Consider the following 26,539-nt stretch of genomic DNA (forward strand, 5'->3'; position numbering starts at 1 on the left):
GAAAAAACAGCGCTTATAGTAGGTGGAGTCGCGGCTGGTTTACTCATGATTTGGATAAATAGTCTTTAACGGATAAGTACAACAGCCCGGCAATTGATCAGTGCCCACAAGTTTTGACTAAGCCAAGTGGTGGTCTTTGCTAATAAATTCAAGAGCCAGGCAACAATACTCCCTTTTATACCGGGAAGTGCAGACGCGGCTTTCCCAGCGAGCTTTCAAAGTGCTTCTCCTAATGCCTTTAAATGCTTTTTTATCCACTCTTTTACACCACCCTTATCACTAGGTGGTGTGCCACCTCCTGTACCACCACCACCAGTTAACGAGAGAGTCAAAGTCGATATAATAAATCCTAATGCGGTTAAAATACTGGCAATGGTTATCCCCTGCTCTCTGAACAATGTTTTAATTTTACCGGCCAGTGTGGTATCATTGTTGAGGACTTGATCGTCTTCTAAGTTAAACAATCTTTCAGCAATGTGGCGTCTTCTGAATTCATCACCCGCCTGTTCAAGTTTTGTTTTCTCATAAGCTATAGGCTTATCGAGTTCAGATAGCTTGGCCATATTATTGATGAGTTCACCCCGTACTGTTTGCATTGCCTTGTCAAGGCCCTCGTAATTCCGTTATATTGTACTCAAAGGATGGTACCTGTAATGTGGAATTATCGTAGTAGGTATCCAAGATTTCTCCGAGTCTGTCCGAGGCCCACTTCGAGCTTTCTTCCAAATTATCTTTATCTATGACACTAAGTTCAGTTCGCACAGTCTGAAGAACCTTAGTAGTCTTCGCAGAAAGTTTTTCTCGTGAGTAGTCTACAAAACCTAATTCATTACGAACAGTGTTGATGCCGTGTTAACTAGCTATCTTAGAGAAGGCTAGGGGCTTACGAGTATGAGAATTCATAAGATGAATATCCAGAGAGCCACGCAGTCGCATTATTCCTTCACTATCTATCGTAAACTTTGAATAATCACGACCAATAGGCGTTTCTTTTAAGGCATCGTAATAATCAATACGGTTGATTGCAAAAGTTCATCGTTTAGATTCGTAAAGCTGGTTTCATCAGTACCCTCTTCGATTGTACTAGTATCAGTTATGTTATCTATATTAATATCATCCATTTTTATATTAAACATAAGGTTACATAGTTTCAATATAAACAATGTCTTCGCAATAGGGACGCAAGTTAAACCCACAACGTAGACTTCGGGATCCATTAGGGGTCAAAGCAATTCGCCAGTCTGTAACTATAACTAATAACCCGAGTACCATTGATCAGAATCAAACACTTCTGGTTCGCTTTCCTAATCTATGCGCTCACGATGTGTTAGTTCCAGGAACTGCATGACTATCATTTACAATTAATTTGACTTCTGCCGATGCTAACAGAGAGCTTGTTCAGAACATAGGTCGTGCGATTGTTAAGAAAATCGCGACTAAAATTAGTGGTAATGAAGTTTTGAGTATTGACAACACCAATATATACTTCTGTTACATGGATCTCTGGAAAACGGTTAAAGAACGGGAAAACTTACAGTACCAAGGTATTTGTAATCAGAACATATTGAGACTGCGTGTGGGTTCTGATAGTGGTGATAATACCATCGTAGAATATAAGGCCGTTGCTCATGTATTTGGTAATCGATTCTATATTCCGCTCGACTTTAAATTACTAGATAGTCACATGCCCTTCAATCAAGCATCCCTAGGTGATACGAACCCACTTTTAATTAGGTTGACTTCTACCGACGTTCACAGAGAGATCATTCAGAACATAGGTCGTGCGATTGTTAAGAAAATCGCGATTAAAATTAGCGGTAAAGAAGTTTTGAGTATTGACGAGGTGCTGATAGTGGCGATAATACCGTTGTAGGAGATAAGGCTGTTGCTGATGCATTAGGTAACCGATTCTATATTCCACTAGACTTTGAATTACTAGATAGTCACATGCCCTTCTATCAAGCATCCCTAGGTGATAGGTTAGAATACGAACTCACTTTTAATGACTACAGCAGAGTAATCAAAGCTACTGAAGATGCTAGCTATTCTATTGACAATATCTCACTGGAGTATGATATGATAACAGATCCTGAATTAGCCAGACAAATTCGTAACCAGTATACTGGAAGTTTTGCCATTTTGTACGATCGCGTGCTTCAACACCGAAAGATCACCAGACACAAAAGAGATACGACGTGGAATATCAATCTAAACGTCCCAGCGAGATCGTTGAAGGGTACTTTAATGTTGTTCAAGGACCCCGCCGAAGCATTTGCAAGAGATACCGAGGCGTTCTACAACCCCAAGATTACAAAAGTAGAATTGACTATCGAGGGCGTGCCTAATCAACTATATAGTCAGGGTATGCGAGCATATCAACAGTGGGATGAGATTAAAAAACTCCCTTCTATAAAACGAAGCCCAGAAGTAAACGCGGTCGTGAAAGATATATCTCTCGGGGATGTAACTATGGGTGCGCGGTCGTGAAAGATATATCTCTCGGGGATGTAGCTATGGGTGAATTCCTTACCACGAAGTATGTGCTATGGCTCAACATGCGAACCACAGATGATGACCAACTACACGGTAGTGGGCAGAGAATAGAAAATGCTAGCATTGTGTTACTATACAGATAACGAAGCGTCAGGAAGCAGCTGGTAAATTAAACATATTTTTGTACGTGATTATGAACGTGCAACTTAATATACAGAATGGACGATTCATGCAAGCGATCTATTAATAATCTTTTACCTAAAGATCCGCACTAAGCTATCATCTGTGGGAAACGGGTTGTGGAAAAACAGCTTTTATTCTAGATATTTTACAATGTCATTATCGGGATGTTTTTTCGCCCATATTATTATTCTGTGCCCGACTATAAGCATTAATAAAACATTCCTATTGAGAGATTGGGTAATGAATGATCCCGAGGTGTACAAATTTGATCCAGGCGATCATTTACAAGACTATTTACAAGTATGTCATGAAAAATTCAAAGGAAAATCAACCCTTTTCATAACAGACGACTGCAGCGTGAGTAAAGAACTTACCAAAAAGAAAGATATGCTTTCATATTTAGCATTCTCCGGTCGGCATACTCAGCATAGCGTTTGGGTACGTACTCAAAAATACAACTTTGTCCTGAAAGATCTGAGAGAGCAGACCAAATGGGTAGCCTGGTTTCATTGCAAAGACTTGAGATTCATTTGAGGAATGTCTACGTGAAAATGATGTTATTTCTACCAAGCTCGAACGAGATAAAGTCAGAAAACTGTTAGCGGAAACGAAGAACTGTAAACTCGTATTATAAACCGATCAACAAGCTGAGCAAAATTATAACAGGAATAGCAAAAATATAGCAACTGCTGAGCAAAATATAGCAAAAATAGGATAAATTGAACATAAGCGGTTTTTATGTAATAATGTGGTTCGAAATACTCATTCTTTCACAACAGTTTATTATTTCAGGTTGTATTGGATATGCAATATTTTATTATGCTAGACTTAAATATCTCCTTCAGTATTACATTATGGAATGCAACGAACTTATCGAACAACTGCTCCAAGATGAGCCAGAGCCTATGGTAGATAAATCTTTAGATAAACATAGAAAAAGGCTCACGGCTTTGGTAGCCGGTGGAAAATGTTCCAATGTTTTTGCTATAGCAGTGGTATGGCTTTTTAAGACCAGAGAAGAGAAAACACAACAAGCTAAAAAATTAGATGAGGTTCAATTAGAGTTAAGCCCTCATGTAATGTTATAAAAACATGACTACTCCAGTTACAGATGGTAAAATGTTGGTAAACACAACGTATCATTCAGCGGTGGTCTGTGGCTTGGCCATTGGCTATGCCCGTATAGCTAAAATGATTACTAAAGCCACACCACCCAAGCTAGATTTTAATGGTTATGATATCGGTATAATGGTTCTCGATATAGGACTAGCAATGGCTACAAAAGATATGCTAATCAAACAAGGGCTCATCCCAGAAGACATAATGAAGTAATTAAACATTTGAATATTTTATAAACATAGTATTATTGAACACAGTTCAAAACATCATGGCATCAATTGCGATGATGGTCTGTGGAGCTATTGTTAATGCTCTAGCTTTTTAGGGGAGTAATTATTAATTTTCTAGTATGAGAGGAGAGGAGCAGAAAAGACATAATAAAGCTTTAGAACAACTCGAAGCAGCCCAGTCACAATGGGTCAGACAGAGGATGTTGAGATTAGATTTAATTAATGATGAACTGCATAAGCAAGGACATTCAATTCAAACGTTTAAGGATGTTGAATCTGCCATGCACGAATACTTCCTTGTTTATGGAAGGAAACTTGACCCAATACAGAGACCAACACTCTCTCAGTTTTATACACCATCAGAGGCTCAGACAGACCGCGAGATAGCGTTTATAGTTTTTGGGTTGTCTGTAGTTGCGATTTTCAGCTACACAATTACGCATAAGCTATGACTCAACTGCTCACCAGTGGAGATATGATGGTATAACCATGAATCTGTGTATATTTACATTCATGGGGAAAAAAAATTCCATGCAACCAGTGTTGTGTTGGTATATACTGTGGTATACATGCCTATTGCATCAGACAGGGAAACATAAATTATACGTGTTCTGTATGTGGGATAGGGGTCAAAGGTCGTTATTGTTTATGTAAAAAACATGGCACTGATAGGGTCAGGAACCAGATTATTTATGCTAGGTCGAGAGATTATATCAGTGAGTGGAATAGAATGTAGAGAATACGTATTTAGATATATGAAAAAACAACCATTTAGAGATTTGACTCATTATGCATATACAATTAAATCACAATGGTTTTTGTCAGAGAGTTGAAGGCTTTGGCAAAACAATGTGGTCTACATGGTTATTCTCGAATTAGAAAAGCTGAATTGATTTACACTGTTTGGAATACAATAAGACCAGACTGTTAGAGAACTCAAAGCTCATGCGAAAAAAAAGTGGGCTGAGAGGTTATTTTTGAATGAGAAAAGCTAAATTGATCGCTTTACAGAATGTTGATAAAAATCAACCAGATGATGTTGATAAAAATCAACCAGATGATGAGTTAAGATTTGTACCCACAGACGGCGTTGGTAAATATCTAAGAGGTTGGAAGATGGATATTAATTCCAACATGGATGGTAATAATGTTAAGCCCATCATATCGAGCAAAATTAATGAGGAGTTAGATGATTTAAATATACTAGCCACATAAAGAAACTGTGCACGGAGAAAATATAGATATAAGGGCACACCGTCCATATATGAAAGATAGGTTTGAACACAGCAATTATTGGAGACATTCAAAGGCTCATGCACGTGCCATGCGATATGACGTCATTGATGGGGGCCTATGGACGTGCAATGTGTTACTTCACGTGCATCCTGTGCAGCTGTACACAGCATGTGCAACTCAAAATTCGCTGTCACTTTGGAAAGCATGATCTGTGGTCATTCAAAAATTCAAAACTTCTCAGGCGCAGACACAAGCATATCACAAGCAAATCATGCCAAGATTGACAGCTGCACAGCGTCATGAAGCCACTGGAATGATCTGAGCGGGGATGAGGCAACAACAGGTGGCAACACATTTCCAATGCCATCGTAACACGATATTGGCATTGGTGAGGCGTTATCAGAACACAAATGACGTTGCCGACCACCCACGTTCAGGACATCCCCGAGTAACGACGCCAGGACAGGACAGATGGATTCGAGTTACACATCTCCGACACAGGTTCCAAACGGCAGTAACGACGTCCCAGACAATTCCTGGACTGCGCCGTATCCATCCCAACACTGTCAGGAATCGTTTACGTCAGTACGGGATTCGACCACAATGCCCTGCCAAACGTCCCATCCTGACACACAGTCATCGAGTCAACCGTCTAAGATGGTGTCGAAATCATGTTCGCCAACCTCCAATATGGTGGAGAAATGTTGTCTTTACAGATGAATCGAGGTTCAACATTTCCCAGTGACGGGCGCCAACGTGTCTACGGGCGTTTGGGAGAACGTTATGCACGCAACTGTATTGTGGAGAGGAATCGTTTTGGAGGTGGCTCTGTGATGATTTGGGGTGGGATAACAGCACGGCACCGAACCCCTTTGGTGGTTGTTCAGGGCAATCTCACCGTTGTTGGCTACAAAGATCAGATTCTGAGGCCTGTGGTCATTCCTTTCCTGCAACGTCATGGCCGGGATTGACATTTCAACAGGACAACGCTCGTCCTCACACGGCTAGGGTCGCAATGGATTTCCTTCACCATAACAATGTCATGTTACTGCCATGGCCTGCAATTTCTCCAGATCTCTCCCCAACAGAGCATGTGTGGGATGAAATGGAGCGCCGTCTGCGTCGTCTTCCACATCCTCCAGATAACGTCAGTGACTTGGCATAGGATTTGAGGAGGATATGGCAGGCCATTACCCAGGCCTTCCATGCCCATTTGGTGGACTCCATGCGTCGCCGATGCACTGCTGTGATTCACGCACAGGGTGGTCATACCCGTTATTGACTTTGTGACTTTGTTGTTTGACCCCCTACTCCATTTTGATCTTCTGACGTCATCGTAACAGATGTTGTTCAGGTCCCGTTGACATTTTCTTATGGTCCGATCATTCAGCTGCTACAGCGTCTGCATCATTTTCTTCTTGCTGTGTTGTATTTCAATCCAGAATATATTTTCTCCGTGCACAGTTTCTTTATGTGGCTAGTATAGTATAAAATACAAGCTAACGGTTAAAATGTCATTGAGTAAAAATGACGCCGAATATACCGAACCTTATTTCCAGAGCAATCCAGAAGTTATAACTGAATCTGATACTATAAGCGCATCATTAGATGCATCAATTAACGGATACAAGAAACTTTAGAACGTTGGACCAATAGAGGATGTTATATAGATTTACCCCCGTATTATAAGAAGAAAAAAGCTATAGTTAATGTAAAAAATAAAGGCGATGGTTGTTTAAGAATTGCGATAAGATCTGCATTGTTCCCCACAGACAAACATCCGGATAGACCTTCGAGCTATTCCCAAAACGATGGACTCAACTTTGATGGTATAGACGAACCTACACCAATCTCACAAATTGATAAGGTGGAAAAGCAAAATAATTTAGCTATAAATGTTTTCGGACATTCTTCTAGAGAAATTGTTATACACAGGATAAGCTCCACCCCAGAAAATATTCCCAGAATCAATTCATTTCTAATCGAAAAAGATGGTAAATATCATTATACATGGATAAAGTGTTTAAGCAGGCTATTATGCGATCAAACAAAACATGATGGAAAGAAATATTTCTGTGAAAGATGCCTGCATGGGTGGGAGGATATGATCTGAGTAAACCTGATATGCACATATTACGGATATCTCGATGTCAACAATTTGTATGGATGGGCTATGAGCCAACCTTTACCCACAGGTGGTTTTGAGTGGGTCTTTATTCATAATATAATTGTGATATCAATCCCCTCAGATTCCGATAAAGGGTACATACTAGAAGTTGACTTGGAATACCCAACAGAGTTACACAAAGATCATAACAGTTATCCGCTAGCTCCCGAAAGATATATGGTTAATAAAGATTGGATGTCGGAATATCAACACTCCTTGATGGGTAATACTAGGTTAGCTAACGTAGAAAAACTCGTACCAAATTTGATGGATAAGACAAAATATATAGTTCACTACAGAAATCTCCAGTTATATCTATCGTTAGGTATGAAACTAAAGAAAATACATGGAGTTCTTAAGTTTGATCAAAGCACTTGGATGGAGCCCTATATAAGGCTGAATACAGATTTAAGAAAAATGGCTACCAGCGATATCGAAAAAGAACCTATATAAGCTCATGAATAACTCAGTATTTGGTAAAACTATGGAGAATCTAAGGAAGCGTGTGGATGTTAAATTGGTCAGATCTTTTGAGGAAGAAAGACTCAGGAAACTTATAGCCAGTCCGGCTTTTAACAGAAGTAAGATATTTGATAACGACTTAGCGGAGCTGCATATGCAGAAAAGTAATATAAAATGCAACAGACCGGTGTACATTGGTATGAGTATTCTTGACTTGTCAAAACACTTAATGTATGACTATTATTACAACAAACTTAAGAAGCAATACGGTGATAGGTGCCAGGTGTTATATACCGACACAGATTCTGTGTTGATGGAAATACAAACCGAGGATGTGTATAAAGATATGGCAGAAAAAATAGATATGTACGACACGAGCGATTACCCAAAAGATAATCCACTGCACAGCGTCGTAAATAAAAAGGTGTTAGGTAAGATGAAGGATGAATGTGCTGGAACTCCTATAGCGGAGTACGTCGGATTAAGACCTAAGATGTATTCTATAAAGAAGTCTGATAATGGTGAGATAAGAAAAGCTAAGGCCATTAAGAAGTATGTGGTAAAAAAGCATATCAAACACGAACAGTATAAAGAAGCATTATTCAACAGTAGAACATTCCAACACGAGATGAACTCTTTAAGAAGTGTCAATCATAGGATATATGGATTAAGAATGAACAAGACATCATTATCCCCCTTACATACAAAGAGATGGATTGATAAGGATGGTGTAACTACCTATGCTTATGGTTATGGTGGTAATACTGTATCGTTGGGAACTATGAGCAACTCTTCTGGTACAAATGCCCTGCCCGGTCCATCTTTAAGATAATAAAGAATAGGCTCTCCTTCTTTCATAACCAATTGACTTATGGGTTATGAGTTTATATATGCGGCTCAGTGCATTAGCTACTTCTGTTGAATCTTTCGAGGTTAATGGCTCAGCCTCCTTGTAGCGACTAGCCACATCCACTACGGTTAAAGTGTATTTATACGTTTTGCGTCTTACCTTGTCATGGGGAAGAAACAAGAGGTCAGCTTGATGGACTCCATTCGTTGTAAAAATATCGAACTTCTTCCTTGGGATATAACGCAGTGCTGGTAAGTATACTTGCCACATCGCTTGTTTCTTTAGCCAATCCTTGGCCACATCTTTAGATACCTTAGCCACGGTGGCTAATTTTTGTATTGCTCCTATACCTTTCCAATATCCTCGTGGGCTATAGTAAATTTTATCCATTATTAATTAATATTGATGATTCTTTTAATACGAATCATGACGATCGTTGAATCGCATCATCATTTTTCCATAAATAATTCCCTCTGTAGTTGTGGTATAGGTATATAAATCTGGCTCCCATGGAAGTGGTCCAGAACTGTCATTGTCTATACTACTGATTGACAAAATGAAGCTGATGTTCCTTGGGAGGATGTGTAGAAGCAGCCACAATGTCCAAACTGCTACAAATGTACAACCGACTCAATATTGCACTCTCTCATTACACAACTGTTGGTCCTACAGTGTTTAGAATATCTGGGTATTATTCTTGATTCCTTTAACATTCAAACCTGCCTTCCAAAGGGGAAAGTGGAGAGAATTTGGACAAGTATCAGTGCTGTGCAAACAGAGAAGACAGTCACCAAAAGAAGTTCCTCTCTGTGATTGGACACCTCAATATTGCTATGCAGGTCATCAGATCTGGCACAGCCTTCATAAGCTACTTACTCAGATTAGCCCACTCAGTTATTCACCTTCATCACCATCTCCAAGTAATGTTTCTAAGATGAAAATGCAGCTCCTCAGTTCAAGCTGTACACTGACGTACCAGTATCTGTGGTATTTCAAGGGTCATTGAATGGCCAGAGGATGTACCCTCAGCAGCAGTTGTAAACTTATCCACTGCCTTGTAAGATGTCTATCAAATTGCTATGGTAGCAGCAATCTGGGGTCAACTATGGTGCAGTAAAAGCATTACATTTTTCTGTGACAACACAGCAACTTTGGAGGTACTGAAAAAATACCTTCAAGATCACCATTTATCATGCAACTTATGCGTAAACTTGTATTAACAGCCATTTCCTGTGTTTCATGTTACTCACATTAACTGAATTGGTGATGCTCTATCTCGTTTACAGATAATAAAGTTCCACAAGCTCGCTCCAGCTGCAACTACATGCTTGGCCCTCGCACAACTGACCATGCCGCCAGTCAGACATCAACAGAAAGCAATCTTGCAAAAAATTGAAGCCGTCTATAAATCGGGTTTAGCTGAATTCCTCACGTTCATGTGCATCCATGGAATCCACTGGCCAGCACAGTTTCTGCTGCCGGTTTCAGAGCAAGTGTTAATGACCTTTGTAGCACTTTGTCACTTGCAGATTAGGCCTAGGATTTCACATCTGACAATTTTGACCCTGACATAAATCTCTCAATCATTTTGGTTGTCTTTGCAGCTAACCTCGCACATTTTGAAATAAACCCACAAGAGCTCCAAGACTGTTTCACCGCGTTATATGCCTCACAGTACCTGCTGTGAACACCTGCCTCACAGTACCTGCTGTGAACACAATCTGCTAGGGAAATCCATATCACATCACTCCTACCCATTGTCACGCTTATGTGCCATAACCTTATACCTTACCTGTTTATCATGACACTTGTGTTGTTGTGCGGTAGTTCTGTCATAGTGACTGATTTACGACACCCATTGAACATTTAATTGCAAAGGCTCATTACCCTGGAGCCATGACATCTATATGCCTTTAAACACTAAATTGCTGTTATTTATAAGATGCTAATCCTAATTGTTAATCCCCATTTTTGTGTACATCGACCGTCTGCCATCCTATATAAGCCTTGGTCCAGAGAGATTGAGAAGAAGGAGAAAAGAAAGTCTTACCCTTAGCCTAGCTAGGGTTAGGCTTGGTACTCCGGGGCACCTAGACAACAACCACTACCACTATGTGCTGACCTGGCACATAGTGTCTTTTGTATGTATATATCTACATGTATAAAGTAAAACTGTATATACCGCAAGCCATCGTCTTCAAGTTGTCACTTCCTACCGAGAACCATACGTCAGCCCCTTGCATATACGAGTATGCAAATTATTCATTAATCAACGACAGACCGACACGCGTTGTTAATTTGGTGGAGCTATCGGGTATGATAGACTTCTTAGTCTGTCCTTTCCTGTACCTCTTTGCAGCAAGGCATATGGTTCACAAAACTGTAGGAAGTGACAGTCTCTTATTAAAAGGATATACTACCTTCCTGGAGGCCAACCACCAAGAATGAAGAAATGGCCTGTAACAAGATTGAAGAAAGAACAAGAACCTCTCGAATCAAGAACAAGTTCTCCGATCCCAAACGTTCCCTGCTTGAATATCTTAGCAACACTGCCCCTTCAAGATGTCATTCCTGCACAGGACCAAAGAAAAGAAGTATACACGCCTATCCCACAGAGATCCGACCACAGCCATCATCATGCAGACCCTGCACAATACAGAAGCCGCCTCACGGGCACCTACAAGATGGACACTGTGTACAAGATATCTCATTGGGACTTACTAATTTGTGTTTACTTACATGGACTCAATCAAGGATATATATTGTGGGACTGTTGAATAGTGCAACCAGGTATGTTTAATCAAAGCCAGTATATTAATGACAAAATGTGTCTTTCCAAAATTCAGTTTTATATATGTGTAATATACTCCAAATTACATCTTTAGTCAAGCTAGATCTTTGAAGTTATTGTGTAGGGAATCTTTGAAATGTCTCCAGGCCATGCCAGCCATATAGATACAGCTAGGGCCCAGACAAACCTAAACTGCAGGGTTATCGAGTCACACCTTAAAGCTCGACTCATAATTTCAAAAATCTAAACTACAAAATTTGTCATTTGTTACAAGTTATTAATGTGCACAGTTTGGTACAAAATTGAATGTATTGTCTAGGACTTTGAATTCAGATTAGGGATATTCTTGGGTGAGCCACCCCCAAACATATGTTTATTGTATGTCAGTATTAAGTAATTAACAGCACAGCAGTATTCAGCATTTCAGAGTTTTGATGTCGGAATTAAGGATTTGTTTTCTTGGGCATCGCACCCACAAATCTGGGCAAGCTCCCTCAAAGACAAGGGAAGAGCACCCATTGTACTTAAAAGGGCAATAGTACCCACAAATATCGTTTGAGTCGCGCAGTAAAGTTAGACTCCTAGTTTCAAATTTCTTTATGCGAAATATTTGCTGAGATGTTAAATTTGTGCTTTTTATGACATTACTCATTATCATTATTTGGTACCGAGTCGCACCGCCAAGCCATGCTCCTGAATTCAAAGAACCTTCAGTGATTTATTTATTGAATCTGTGCAAAGCGGTAATTACCTTGTAGTGAAATTGCACATTACAAAGATCACTTGGTTAGTTTTCAAACTGGCACTAAATCAAATTGGCTAGATGATCACTTTCATACCGTCATTGCATAGATATATTTGTTGCATAAGGATTTCATGTAACTGATTTTGTTCACATTTGCATGGATGTTTTCAATTTGGACTCTTGTAAGCTATGGGTCCAAAGCTTCACGTAACGGAGGGAAGTTGTCATAGCGACTGATTTACGACACCCATTGTCTGAATAACATTTAATTGCAAAGGCTCATTACCCTGGAGCCATGACATCTATATGCCTTTAAACACTTATTTGCTCTTATTTATAAGATGCTAATCCTAATTGTTAATCCCCATTTGTGTGTACATCGACCGTCTGCCATCCTGAACGAGATGAGCAAGTGGTCAAGTATTTCACTGATGAATTACTGTTTACATTTAAATTTATTACTTACTAAATGTCAGGTGACCTTGGCTATATAAGCCTTGGTCCAGAGAGATTGAGAAGAAGGATAAAAGAAAGGTCTTACCCTTAGCCTAGCTAGGGTTAGGCTGGGTGCTCCGGGGCACCTAGACAACAACCACTACCACTATGTGCTGACCTGGCACAGTGTCTTTTGTATGTATATATCTACATGTATAAAGTAAAACTGTATATACCGCAAGCCATCGTCTCCAAGTTGTCACTTCCTACTGAGAACCATAGGTCGGCCTCTTGCATATACGAGTATGCATTAATTATTAATTATTCATTAATCAACATCTAGACCACACGCGTTGTTATAGACACCATTTAGTAATAATAATGTACTGATTTTTTACATCATAATTATCATATTTGTTTTATTTTTTACTTATTACATACAAACTGAGGAAGTATGGATAATTTTTATATATGACATATTATTTGAACATGCTAACTCTCTTTTTCTCTGTTTTCCATGTAAAACCTCTATAATGGATAATGGACACATCCTAAAACCTCAAACCAGGATGTGGAACTAGCTCAAGGCTGCCTTCATCACCCAAAAACCACCAGTACAGAGTGCCAATTAAGACAAGCCAGCTCCACATCCAGATTCCCTGATGACAGCAGAAAGAACTTTTACATTATGTTTCCCTATACCAAAGAGACTCTTTAATATTTGTTATTTACTATACTACCAGTTTAACTTAATACATTGTCCATCTAAGCCCTAATTATTTTATTTTTACATGTTTGGGGTCCAAACTTTTTCAGACAGAGAGGAAGTTATCATGATATAACATTTATACTAAGTTCTCCTATAATAATTAGATCCACATCGTGCTTTTATGAGTTATCATGGTGTAATATTTATATATCATTTCATATAATTATAGTTTAGCAAGTAATACTTATCATCAGGTAAAATGCATATATAAAATATCAGTAGTTTCAGTTGTAGCTTTTTAGATAGACGCTAGCCAAGGTAATGGGAGCGCATCTCCTAGACATACTATTCAATAAGACAAGAGTTATGTCTACATAGTTTAATAGATTTGAAGCTTTTAGATAAATGCTAGCCTAAGGTATCAAGATCCCATCTCCCAGACAAAAGATATGTCTACATAGTCTTATAGATTACCTTGAACTATTTTATTTAAGTAAATCTGTCATCACCTATATTAGAATAACATTCAGCAATTACTTCAATTTAGACTCATTAAGGATTAGCCCATGGACAAGCTCGTCTATAGTGATACCATAATCTCTTTCCAAGCACCCAGTAAATATGTCAACAAGATTAGTGCCAACAGGATTAACAGGATTAAGTATTCACCTCTGTCTAGCCATTCATTTAGCATAGGGCACAACCAATTGTGTATCAACCAATCATATTCCTTTTTATTGTTCTAATTTTTGTTAAATACATACAGAAGCAGAATGTTAGGCAGAAGGGGTTTGTCACTAACCAAGCAGATCTCTCTCCCACAGCCCAGAGGGTTGTACCGACTCTCTGTGTCACCCCAGCTATTTCTAAGATATTGTAAATTGTTCATTGTTAATTGTTCTTGTAAATAAAATTGTGAGTGTGTGTGCCTGTGTCTTTTTGTTTTTGGAGTGTGGTCTTAGTTGCCAAAACATTGTCTGTTAGCCACATTTCAACTGCAGACATGCCTCTGTATCCTGGGTCTTCAATGTCTCCCTGAACCACTATTACTTCACACCGATATCTGTACTAACAGCATGGTGCATCACGTGACCGATCAAGGTCGGACAAACAGGTATTAGAACTGCTGCCCAGGAAAACTTTATAGTGATACGCCATTTGTGGCAAAGGTTTACAACATCATTGTCTGTAAAAGTTGAAAATCCAGATTGCAAAGGATATCTGACTGCGAGGAACAATCTTCAGAGATGTTGTGAATTTCCCAAAATGGTAGAACAACACTTGTGCAACGGCATGGCAACTGAACTATCCAAATCCTATAGCTGAACATTCTTAACATTATGATCCATGATAACACCATCTTTAAACACGACAAAGCAAGGCCTCATACACCATGTATAATATAGAGAATCTCACCCGTCTTTTGATATCAAATATATCAACACGAGTTGATAAAAGTGGAAAAATTCCGAGGCTTGCCGAGGATTTTTGCCACTTTTATCAACGAGTGTTGATATATTTGATATCAAAAGACCCGAGGGTGAGATTTTATTTATCATCCAACATCATTCTTTGAACTTTTTCAATTTGAAGACAGTAATTAGCAGTGTCTTCAGAGTAAAAAGTACTGCAAACAGCTTCAGTAGCAGAGCCATTAGTGATGTCATTTGATTGTGACGTCATGGTAACCATTGACATCACAATGGTCTGCAAAGCATTGTGATGTAATTTCATTGCAGCCATATCTACAGTGTAGATATTGCTTGATCTCATCCAAGTGATATCTCCTGTGGGAGCCAGTTTTGGATGATAAAGGGGCATTCATCCCATGGCACTCTAAAGTTCAATAGAACGCCAATGGGATGTAACGGATTGGCGCTTACATCATCCTGAAACACAGATATGGAGACAGCTTGCACAAACAGGATGAGTGGGCTTACATTACCTAATGTATGTTACGTTTGTTTGTTTTGTTTGTTTGTTGTTTCATGCAGCACTCAGCAATATTCCACCTTTATGATGGCGATCTGTAAATAATGGAGTCTGGACCAGACAATCCAGTGATTGACATCATGAGCATCGATCTACGCAATTGGGATATTATCATGGACTGTTATGGGTGACCAAAACCGTCCAAATGGCGTGCTGGATTTCTTGGGGGAATTAGTCAGCAAAGAGCCGGAGTCACAGGAGACTAATCACAATTTTATTTACAAGAACAATTAACAATTTACAATTACTTAGAAAATAGCTGAGGGTGCCACAGAGAGTCAGTACAACCCTTTGGGCTGTGGGAGAGAGATCTGCTTGGTAAGAGAGTCAAACCCCTTCTCTGTCCTAACAAGAGGTTTCTGTATGTATTTAACAAAAATTAGAACAATAAAATGGAATATGATTGGTTGATACACGATGGGTTGTGCCCTTTGCTAAATGAATGGCTAGACAGAGGGGAATACTTAATCATGTTAATCCTGTTGGACTGGCACTAACCTTGTTGACATATTTACTGGATGCTTTGAAAGAGATTATGGTGTCACTATAAGCAAGCTTGTGTTGGGGCTATTCCTTAATGCACTATAGACGAGCTTGTATGGGGGCTAATCCTTAATGCACTATAGACGAGCTTGTCCATGGGCTAATCCTTAATGAGTCTAAATTGAAGTAATTGCTGAATGTTATTCTAATATAGGTGATGACAGATTTACTTAAATAAAATAGTTCAAGGTAATCTATAAGACTATGTAGACATATCTTTTGTCTGGGAGATGGGATCTTGATACCTTAGGCTAGCATTTATCTAAAAGCTTCAAATCTATTAAACTATGTAGACGTAACTCTTGTTTTATTGAATAGTATGTCTAGGAGATGCGCTCCCATTACCTTAGGCTAGCATCTATCTAAAAAGCTATAACTGAAACTACTGATATTTTATATATGCATTTTACCTGATGATAAGTATTACTTGCTAAACTATTATATGAAATGATGTATAAATATTACACCATGATAACTCATACAAGCACTTGATGTGGATCTAATTATTATAGGATAACTTAGTATAAATGTTACATCATGATAACTTCCCCTCCTTCTGAAAAAGTTTGGACCCCAAACGTGTAAAATAATTATGGCTTAGATGGACAATGTTTTAAATTAAAATGGTAGTATATTAAATAACAATTATTATAGAGTCTCTTTGGTATAAGGAACATAATGTAAAAGTTCTTTCTGCTGGAATCAGGGAATCTGGATGTGGAGCTGGCTTGTCTTGGCACTCTGTACTGGTTGTTTATGGGTGATGTAGGAGGCCTTGAGTTCCACATCCTGGTTTTAGGTTTAGGATAGTTGACTGTGTCCATTATCCGTTATGGAGCTTTTACATGGAAAACAAAGAAAACAGAGTTAGCATGTTCAAATAATATGTCATATATAAATAGTATCCATACTTCCTCAGTTTGTCTGTAATAACTAGAAAATAAAACAAATATGATAATTATGATGTATAAATATTACACCATGATAACTTATAAAAGCACTTGATGTGGATCTAATTATTATAGGATAACTTAGTATAAATATTACACCATGATAATATGATGACATGCATCAACCGAGTCGCCTCTTACGACAAGCATAGTTACTTTTTACGGCGTACTCCCATTTCGATAAGAGTTGACAAGCAGTACTGATGTCGATGGCAGACACATGAGGTAGTGAGTTCTCATATGAGTAGATAGATCAGTGGTATACCTTCAATCTAAACTGTTCTATTTCAGCATACAAAAGGAATAGCATATCAGCTGTTTATTGTTCCATCACCAAGCAAGAGGAGTTGCTCCAGGGTGCTATCTGGTATGTAAAGTGGACAACTTATCCAGAAGCTGCTCAGACATGTCACAAAGTCCTCTTTTGTCTCGCAGCAGGTTTTCTCCATTGGCTTCATATATTCATGTCTTTAGCCTTGCCTTGTACTTGCTGTTGTGAGCACAAAAGGTTTCTCCAAATTTTAAAACAACCCTTATAATCCTGGTCCTGGAATTGATTGAACACGCCAAGATTCAGGTTCCTCAGTCCAGGTGTTTCAGACAGAGATGTTAACAGACAATCAACTAATGTAATGAGTGACACACAATCTATGGCCTTTGCCCAGGTGAACTTAAAATTCAATCAGGTGAATCAATGATCTATGAAATATAAAAGGTTGGACTTTATTGATAGAATAAATTATTTACAATTGCATACTGTTTATCTTGTTACACAAATTCCCAATATTGTATCGAAAACATAGTTACAGTATGTCTGATATGTCAACAAAATAGAAACTACCATAACATTTGATATTATTGAAACCAAATACATGTACATGGACATTATATCATTTGGTTTTAATGACAGTCTAACAGCACGAATGTGCCCGAATGGCCTGTTATGATTAGAAATTAATGTTTCAAGTTTTATTTTTACTTGTACAGTGATATTTATAGATGATGGCAGACAGATGCAATATGATCAGGTAAACTGGTATATAGACTGACAAATGACCAGTTGTGAAAATAATTAAAATATCAATGAAAACGTCAAGAATACAAAGTCAATACTAAAAGTAGATGTTCTCCTGGAACATTAACTCTTGAGAGGCTTTGGTATGACATCTATAAATATCAACATAAACAACACATGAAACTACGGAATGTAAAAGTTGCATATATCTTGGACGGTTTAAATATTTCACACTGGTCATATCTATCTAGTCTTATACCAAATTAAACATCTAATCAGTGGCTTATTCCAATGATATAATTTTAACCTGTAATAAAAATAAGTGTGTTTAAAAGTTCAGCATAAGCAAAAAAGCAACATGGTGATTGGCATACAGAATGCATTAAAATTGATAATAAAAAGCCAAACATGTATCAAAATATTTCATTTGTTTAACAAAACTAACTTACACTTTGTATTTTCTTTGTACAAAGGAGGAGCTTCATGCAGAGTGGTCAACACATTCCAATGACAATCAACTGTCCCACAATGAGATTAAATAAGAAACATATCACAGTTGTGTCCAAAATTAATCTCTCTCCCCTACACTTTCACAGAAAGGTATGACCACCAAAACAGTCATCGAATCATTAAGACAGTTTTCCTAAACTGTCAACAGCTGGAATCTTGTCTTGTCTTTGAGAGCAGCACACAGACAAAATGTTCAGTGCTGAACTGAAGATTTAACTGTGGAATGTCGATGGTTGTGTGGTTTAGAGTGTATAAATAATATATTTTAACATATTTATAGAGGGCACGCACGCACGCACACACACACACAAAATAAAAGCTTCCACTGCTATTTCAGCTCAATTTCTCAATAAATTATAATCAACAATATAACATTACACATGTATATCGAGATTATCTTAAGGAAAGGAGACTATGTACTTTCCTCGCTTATTATTTACAAAATAAAATCCAAGACTCTGTAAAGTATTTGATAGGCATTTAGAAATAGGAAGAGCTTGAAGACATGAAACTCTTATTGATAACAACAATCTTCATTGTTTGAAAGATAATTAATAATCTTTGTACATTAATAATACCCTGTGTGAACATATCAAATTGTATGTACATATATCACATACACTTACTCAGTATTCACATGATGAAAGGGCAAGAATGGTTTCAAACAAGAAAATAGTTGTTAACCATATAACATTTCATGTCTTCAAGACTCTGTAGCTCACCTAAATTCTTCTAAATTATTATATTTGATCCGAAAGGTCTTAACATTAACATGAAAAACATGCATAAACATAAACATTTCTAAACAACAGATATCCTCACTGCATACTATAAAAATAGTGCCATGGCACTGTATCTCAACAAGATGTATTGTCATAAGTTTTCTAACTCAACAGCCACCTAAAAAAGAGATAAGTTCTTCTGGATGATAGTGAGGGCTACCTGACCAATATGAAACACAAAGTAGACACAATTTATGGATAACAAGTTCTTTATTTAAAGAAAAGGTGACACTTTGGTACAGATCCTTATACCGTTGTCAAGCAAGGTTGTAAGGATCTATACTGAAATGTTGCCTTCACAGTAAATAAAGAAGTTGTCATCTATAAATTGTCTACTTTGTCAACCTTGCTTGACAACGGTATAAGGATTTGTTCTCAAAACTTGGCCTTTACAGTAACTAAAGAGGTTGTTATCCATAAATTGTGTCTACATTATCATCCGCCAACTTCTAAGTATCGCCTATCAAACAATTGACTATGAAACACATAAGAACATTTCAATAATGCCTCTCAACCTGCAACATTTTCTTTTTGAAAAGAAACATATTTATATTGTTGATTCAATAACTTCAACCTTATGAACAAACACTTATGCTTCATCAAATGTGGGTCGATAGAAAAAGGTGAAAATTTGTTTTATCAAAATCTTCTGTGTCTTCAGAAGTTAAAAGCCTTTCATGATGCCTTGAAACTTGTCATAACCATTACCCTGCACATAAGTTCACCTACATCAATTTGGAGAGAGGATGTCTCATAGCCAGATGCATTTTGAGAGTTCAAGAGCATGGCCTAAATGCAATCTCAAACCAAGGTCAAAACTTAGAATCTGGATATATAGTCAACTCTTTACAATGTCAACAATACAGCCACTTTACAAACAAAAGTTGCTGCCAGAGTTGTTCACATATTTTCTGCATAAATACTAAACTGTCATCAAAAAGAGAAACATAATGCCACAGTTCAGCCTCCACAGTCTGGTTATTCAAGAGGAGAGGTCTAAAGCATGATCAAAACAAAGTCATAATATTTTTAAAAAAAACAACACCCCAGAACAAATACAATGATTGGGAAGAAAACTTATGGTCCATTTTGGGCAAGTATGGGCCATAAATGTCACTCTATGGGCCATTGATAAGTTCAATGAGCGATAACTTCAAAATCATCATGCACAACACCATCCACCTTCACCATGTTGATATGACCCTTGCTATAACTACTGTCTTTCTGTTTAATGAATGAAAACAAGTTTTGTTTGAAATTATCTGTTGCGTCTCGAGACACTTTCAATCTTTTTCGACAAGGTATTTCATCAACAAATATTGCTGTGCCAACTTACCAACTACTCTGCCAGTTCCAAATTGGCACCTCAATCACAAGGCATGTGGTGAAACTATACTCAACCGCAAAAGAAAAGCAAGTCACGTTTTTTGTTTGTGAAATACACAAAATAGCAATTTGTGATGAGAAATGTATACAAATGTAAAGTGATGCATTGAAGAAACTGTTCACTGTTTACATTATTCATTTTGAGTACATGGCAGGAACGCTGTCGTAACGTTTCGTTTGACGTTTTTTTGGATGTGCTGCACAAATAACATGCAAAAATGTGTGCATTTTCCCCCTTGTCCATCCTTTAAAAGCCACCATATAAAAAAACACCAAACATATCACACTCGACAGGAAAAATGATTCGATTAACTGAACTTAACTGAGTCCACACACGCTACTGATGGGCACGACTGACACTTGTTATTTTTCTGTTTGTGGGGTACACTGTTTTCGAAGGGATTTTTCAATAAACACAGATAGTTGTCATCAAACAAACAACACCCATCTGTCAACAAATGTTTTCTCTGTTATCATTTCTTAATATACTCAACAACAAAAGTTCCTGTGACACCAATATTTTAGTGTATTTTTCAAACAAGTAAAGTTTGTTTTTCAATATTGTAGTACATGTATGGAATCAAGGCACAGAAATGCAACTGTTACAGAAAAGCATGCATTCCATGCAGAAGTTGACTTTTATTCACTACCCAAGAATGGGTATAAAAATGTGCGTTAACAGGATTCCATATGCATTGTTTAGCATCGTGCTGACAACCCCCCCTCAGAAAAACAACAAAATTACACAATTATTCAACATTACGAAACGCCATACCTGTCCGAAAATGAGCATCTGAGAGCCATTGGTATGCTTGAAGCAGGATTGAGTCAATGTGATGTTGCAAGACAACTTAACGTCCACAAAAACACCATTTGGTGTTTATGCCAACGATGGCAACAGATGAATGCAGTCAGGGACCTCGGAGTGGCAGGGCACGAGTAAGCAATAATCGACAAGACAACTGGATTCGAACAACACTCCTACGAAATAGATTCCAGCCAGCAACAGTGACTGCAAGAAGCATCCCTTGCCTTCGACGAATATCTTCACAAACCATATGTCGTCGCCTCAGATGTGCAGGGATTGTCGCCAGAAGACCCGCCAGATGTCACATTTTGAGAGGAAACCACCGTCAAGCATGTCTGGTGCAGTGGTGCAGATGCTGGACGCTTTTCACCTCAGCCACAGTGATGGATGGATTCGAGTGTACCGACGTCGAGGTGAATGTTAAGTCAATCATTGTGTCATGGTTCGGGGCGGCAACGTAATGGTATGGGGTGGGATTACAGCAAGACAGAGGACCCGTTTGATAGTGGTAGAGGGAAATCTGGACAGCGCTACCCCGTCGAGATCATCGGCCCTGTTATTCTACCGTATTTGCGTTGTCATGGCCCAGGCATTATCTTTCAACATGACAACGTCCGGCCTCATATTGCTCAACTTGCTCAAGATTCTCTTCAACAAAACAACGTGAATGTCATCCCCTGGCTGGCTCGCTCTTCTGATCTCTCACCAATCGAGCACATGTGGGATGAGATGGATCGACACCTTCGACGTCAACCACGTGTTCCACAAACACTCCAGGAACTTCGAAACATGCTCCAGCTGATATGGACAGATATCACACAGGACTTTGTGCGAAGCCTGGTCCATTCCATGAGACGAAGATGTGTTGCTTGCATTGCAACCAGAGGTGGACACACACTCTATTGATTTGTGAATTTACATTTTGGCATGTTCATGTTTTTTTATGAAATCACGCATTTTCTGAAGTCAGTATGGCAAATTAAACCATTTGAACACTTACAGGAGTCTTTTATCTGTTGCAAACCAAAATTGTTTCAGATTTGGTAAAAAACATAACTTTGCAATAAATCTTATTCAATTTCACAGGAACTTTTGGTGTTCAGTATATCATCTTGCGTTTCTTTTGCGGTTGAGTATAGAATAGTTGTTATGTATGTTGGAACCATTTCAAACCATACGTACATGGAAAAAAATTATTAATGAGCACTGGCTATTGCCATTTCTTCCGTGTTAATTCTGAAAAATTCCATGCATAAATTTGATAGTACCAACAACGTTAAATTAATTTGTGTGAAACTATAAGCAAATGTGTTTATTTCTGTCCATGAAAACAGTTTTAGTCAATTTGGGAATCAGTTATAACAGATAAGAGGGAATCAAAGTAGCGGAAATAGGACTTTCCCACCTACTAACTGTACCAGTTATCACCATTATCTCAGCAGCATGTGCCACGTGATCACTCACACCTCTTTAAGGTATACAAATTACATTTTTTTTATTATCTCTGGTATCACATTCAAATATTTTATTCAATAAAATTTACAGAATTAATGAAAAAATAGCTAAATTATTTAGGTTTTGAAATCATATTTTTAGGAAGAATGACTAAACTAAATTTGCATCATCGATTTGTATTATTTTTGTATCGCGAGAATTTGATGCAGTACACCACCTACATGAATTTTCTGAAGTGATATCCGAGCAAGGTGCATTTTTCGTGTATTTTTCTAATATTTTCAAACAAGAGTGAGTTTTGCATCAATTTCTCTCATGTAATGAAAACAAAGTAAAACAGGGCGCGATCATGTGCGTGCTATAATGAGGGATTGGTGATAATTGGTCCTAAGCAATAACTGGTCACGAGCCAGAGATGGTAGGAAATCACAGATTCAATGGTTGTAATGATGAAAGAAAATTGTGATTTGAAAAGTCAAGGTAAAGAAAACTACTGTGCATGCAGGCCCTTAATTGTATTTTTCTTTATCTGCTCTTAGCAAAAACTACCGGTATGTGTGAATTGTGTAGGGTGAATGACTTCCCCAATCACAGCATATATATTGAATCCCACAACAAACTAAACAAACACCAAATTTCATTACATTTTGTACAAAAATGGCAGAGTAATGGCCATAAATATTTTTTTCTGCCATAGCTAAATATGAAATACACAAAATGTTTGTGAAAAGCCATAATGGGAATGATATGTGTACATGGGCAGAACAGAACATGAACATGACAAATTCAATATTTTTTTTACAATAACTAGAATACTTTAAAACATAGGTTTCTCAGAACCAAAAGGCCCAAAGAATTAAAATTTTGGTAGGACATGTAGCACGCAACTGGAATTTAATCACAACAGCTCAATTAGAATTAAGTTGGGTTGTTTCTTAAAACCATAGATTAACACGTAGGGTTTTCACAGACATTTTTCTAGTTCTGTAAACATTTTGCAATATTTTTAACTGCCTCACAGGTAGAAAATGTTATGTGAATATGATATTGATATGTTCAGTTGATTAGAAACATATTTTGAGGTGCTAACAGAATGATCAAGCAACAACTGACAAATACCCATGAAATAAGCTAACATTAACAATGTCAAGGAGAGCTAAGGCACAGTTAGCTGAAACTTTGGCCATTGCTGACTGGTGCAAAAATGAAACTTCATACATCTCTGCATTACCAAATGTAGTATGGGTACCACAAAGTATGCCAGAAGCTGTCTCCATGGTCACAAACCAACACATACTCATATCTCTTGTTACCAAAGAATGCAGTTTCTCCGGGAACACACAGGCCGACACTGGCTGATCCATTAAGGCTTGTAACACAAATCTAAACATATCCAATATGCCTCGTCTTATTTACTGTGTCAACTGTTGAACAGTTTCCCTTCTGCTGGGTGCATGACTGCATTGTATTGATCCAAGTAAAATGAAACTGGTATATAACCACTGTTTGAGGCCTGTAGCAGACAGCTTAAAGGCAAAACAATTCTCATCATAATTCCTATATACCCTGCTTTTCATAATACCTGTTGGTGGATGGCAGAACTAATGGTTCAATGATCACAAAATGTTTTGCGAATTAGGATTAAGCTCAAAGACCAACAGGTAGTCAGTGCTCTGATACGGGTATAATACTTGCAACATAAAGGACAAATCTATGTACATAGAAGTTTTAAAAAAAATATGTGACTTTCTTTATATCATTGTATACAAACATGAGCATGAGTGTATTAGCATTCTGTGAAGAATCTCCACTGCAACACCAGTGTTGGTGAAGCTAGCTAAAATATGCCCTCTATACATATTGTCTCACCATTCATTCCTTGCAAATGACAACTACCTATATTATTATAAGGAGTTTATGCCACACTGTACGAATTGTGCCATATTGACAGGAGATCATCTGTGCAGACATCTCCATTCATGGGGGTATAAAATAAGATAACATTGTCATGTTGAGTTGCAAATGCTTCTGATGCCACAAATCTCACATTTAGGGAACATGCAAGGTGTGCGTGTGTGTGTGTGTGTGTGTGTGTGTGTGTGTGTGTGTGTGTGTGTGTGTGTGTGTGTGTGTGTGTGTGTGTGTGTTTGCGTGCGTGCGTGTGCTCGCACATACAGCATGTATGTACCTTTAATGGACTGAAAACACAATGTAAACACAAAGTAAACACAATGATCACTGTTTTGTTATTTCTAGGAGTGATGGGTTTTTCTCAATGATGGTCAGGATGATCTTGTCAACATACTGCTTCAATCTCAAGTTGATTTCCTGCTCTCTCTTCAACCTCTCAAGTAGCTGAAATAAAAGAAATGAGAGTTAACAGCAACTGTGGCAGATTGGTAAGCCAGGAATTGTTTCTTTGGCTTCAGTTGCATGTTATTGTAGATCTATGTTCTTAAAGGTGTGATCATGCATGGTACAAAATTATGTATAACTTGATTTCCTGGAATGAGTGAGTGAATAAGTGAGTAGGGTTATACGCCACAATATTCTAGCAGTATCACAGCAGGGGACACCGAAAAATGGGCTTGACACATTGTACACATTGTACCCATGTGGGGAATCGAAACCCCGGGTCCTTGGCACGAAGCTTTAACCACTACGCTTCTTGCATGTCATTTGCCAGTTTTTCAAAAAATATCTCTTTAACTTACCATATGCTTTGTCATTATTCGTGAGTAATAACAGTACCAAGACAAGGTTAGAACAAAGTGAAAACAGTGCCATAACTAGGCTCAGACAGGGTTGGAACATGTGCAAAATGATACTACTGTATATGACCGTAGATAAGTCAAATTTTGAAGACCAGAAAAAAGATTCCGCAGAAAGAGGTGGGCCTATGTAATGGTTACACTTTGAGTAAAGTATTTTCTTGTTGGTAAAAAACCTACATTGTATCACTTTCATGCAAACGAACAAGGCCATAACGAAATTTGTCATTGAAAATGTGACATTTGCGATTAAATATCACTAGACATGATGATTTACCATTTTGATTGTATTTTTGGTTATGCTAGGCATTGTTTTATATGCAGGGATTAAGATTACAGTGTGTATTGTCTTGTAATCTAAGCCGGAAATAGCAATCAGCAGTACACACATATTCTCCCAATCTACCAGTGATTACATTAAAACATACCCAATAATATAATGGAAAAGAATTTTGATGCAAGAATCAGAAGAAATAGTATCTTAAACTACCTTTTACATTGAATAAAATATTCTGATATTGTGTTATTTAAATTGCAGACTTTACTTTATATCTTCAAAATAATAACAAGGGTTATATGGTAGCACTTTGTTGTATTGCCGGATACTTTTTCAGCATTGAGCAATTTGTCAAGTCAGCTTTGAGGTTTCGCACAATCTTGCTACTTCCATCGCAACAACAATTTGTTGCCATATAATAGTCAAACAAGAACAAATATGACTTTTAACAAGTCAAAGTATGGCAGTTATGATAAATGTATCCATTCTCTGTCAACTAAGGTTCATTTCAAGGTGTCAATAACGGAAATATGATCGTGGTTGCTGTAAATAACGGGTAAAACGGAAGTTTTAAGGATCAGAGGGACACGTGATTTTGCCAAACTTAATGTAAATATTATATTGAATGAA

The 26,539-nt window shown here is 37.9% G+C and overlaps 1 protein-coding gene across 5 annotated transcripts in view; it reads right to left on the bottom strand.

Moving 5' to 3' along the window:
* Positions 1 to 22,177: 22,177 nt before the first annotated feature.
* Positions 22,178 to 26,539, bottom strand: part of LOC124118187 (rab11 family-interacting protein 4-like) — a 297,536-nt gene continuing 293,174 nt past the window's right edge. For all 5 annotated transcript variants that reach the window (XM_046480299.2, XM_048387107.1, XM_048387106.1 and 2 more), the window contains one exon: positions 22,178 to 25,216. In XM_046480299.2, the coding sequence (XP_046336255.1) occupies positions 25,097 to 25,216 (120 nt within the window). In that variant the 3' untranslated portion in view covers positions 22,178 to 25,096. The remainder of the gene's footprint in view (positions 25,217 to 26,539) is intronic.

This window comes from Haliotis rufescens, unplaced genomic scaffold (genome assembly GCF_023055435.1).
Source record: "Haliotis rufescens isolate VD_foot unplaced genomic scaffold, xgHalRufe1.0.p SCAF_65, whole genome shotgun sequence".
Lineage (NCBI taxonomy): Eukaryota > Metazoa > Mollusca > Gastropoda > Lepetellida > Haliotidae > Haliotis > Haliotis rufescens.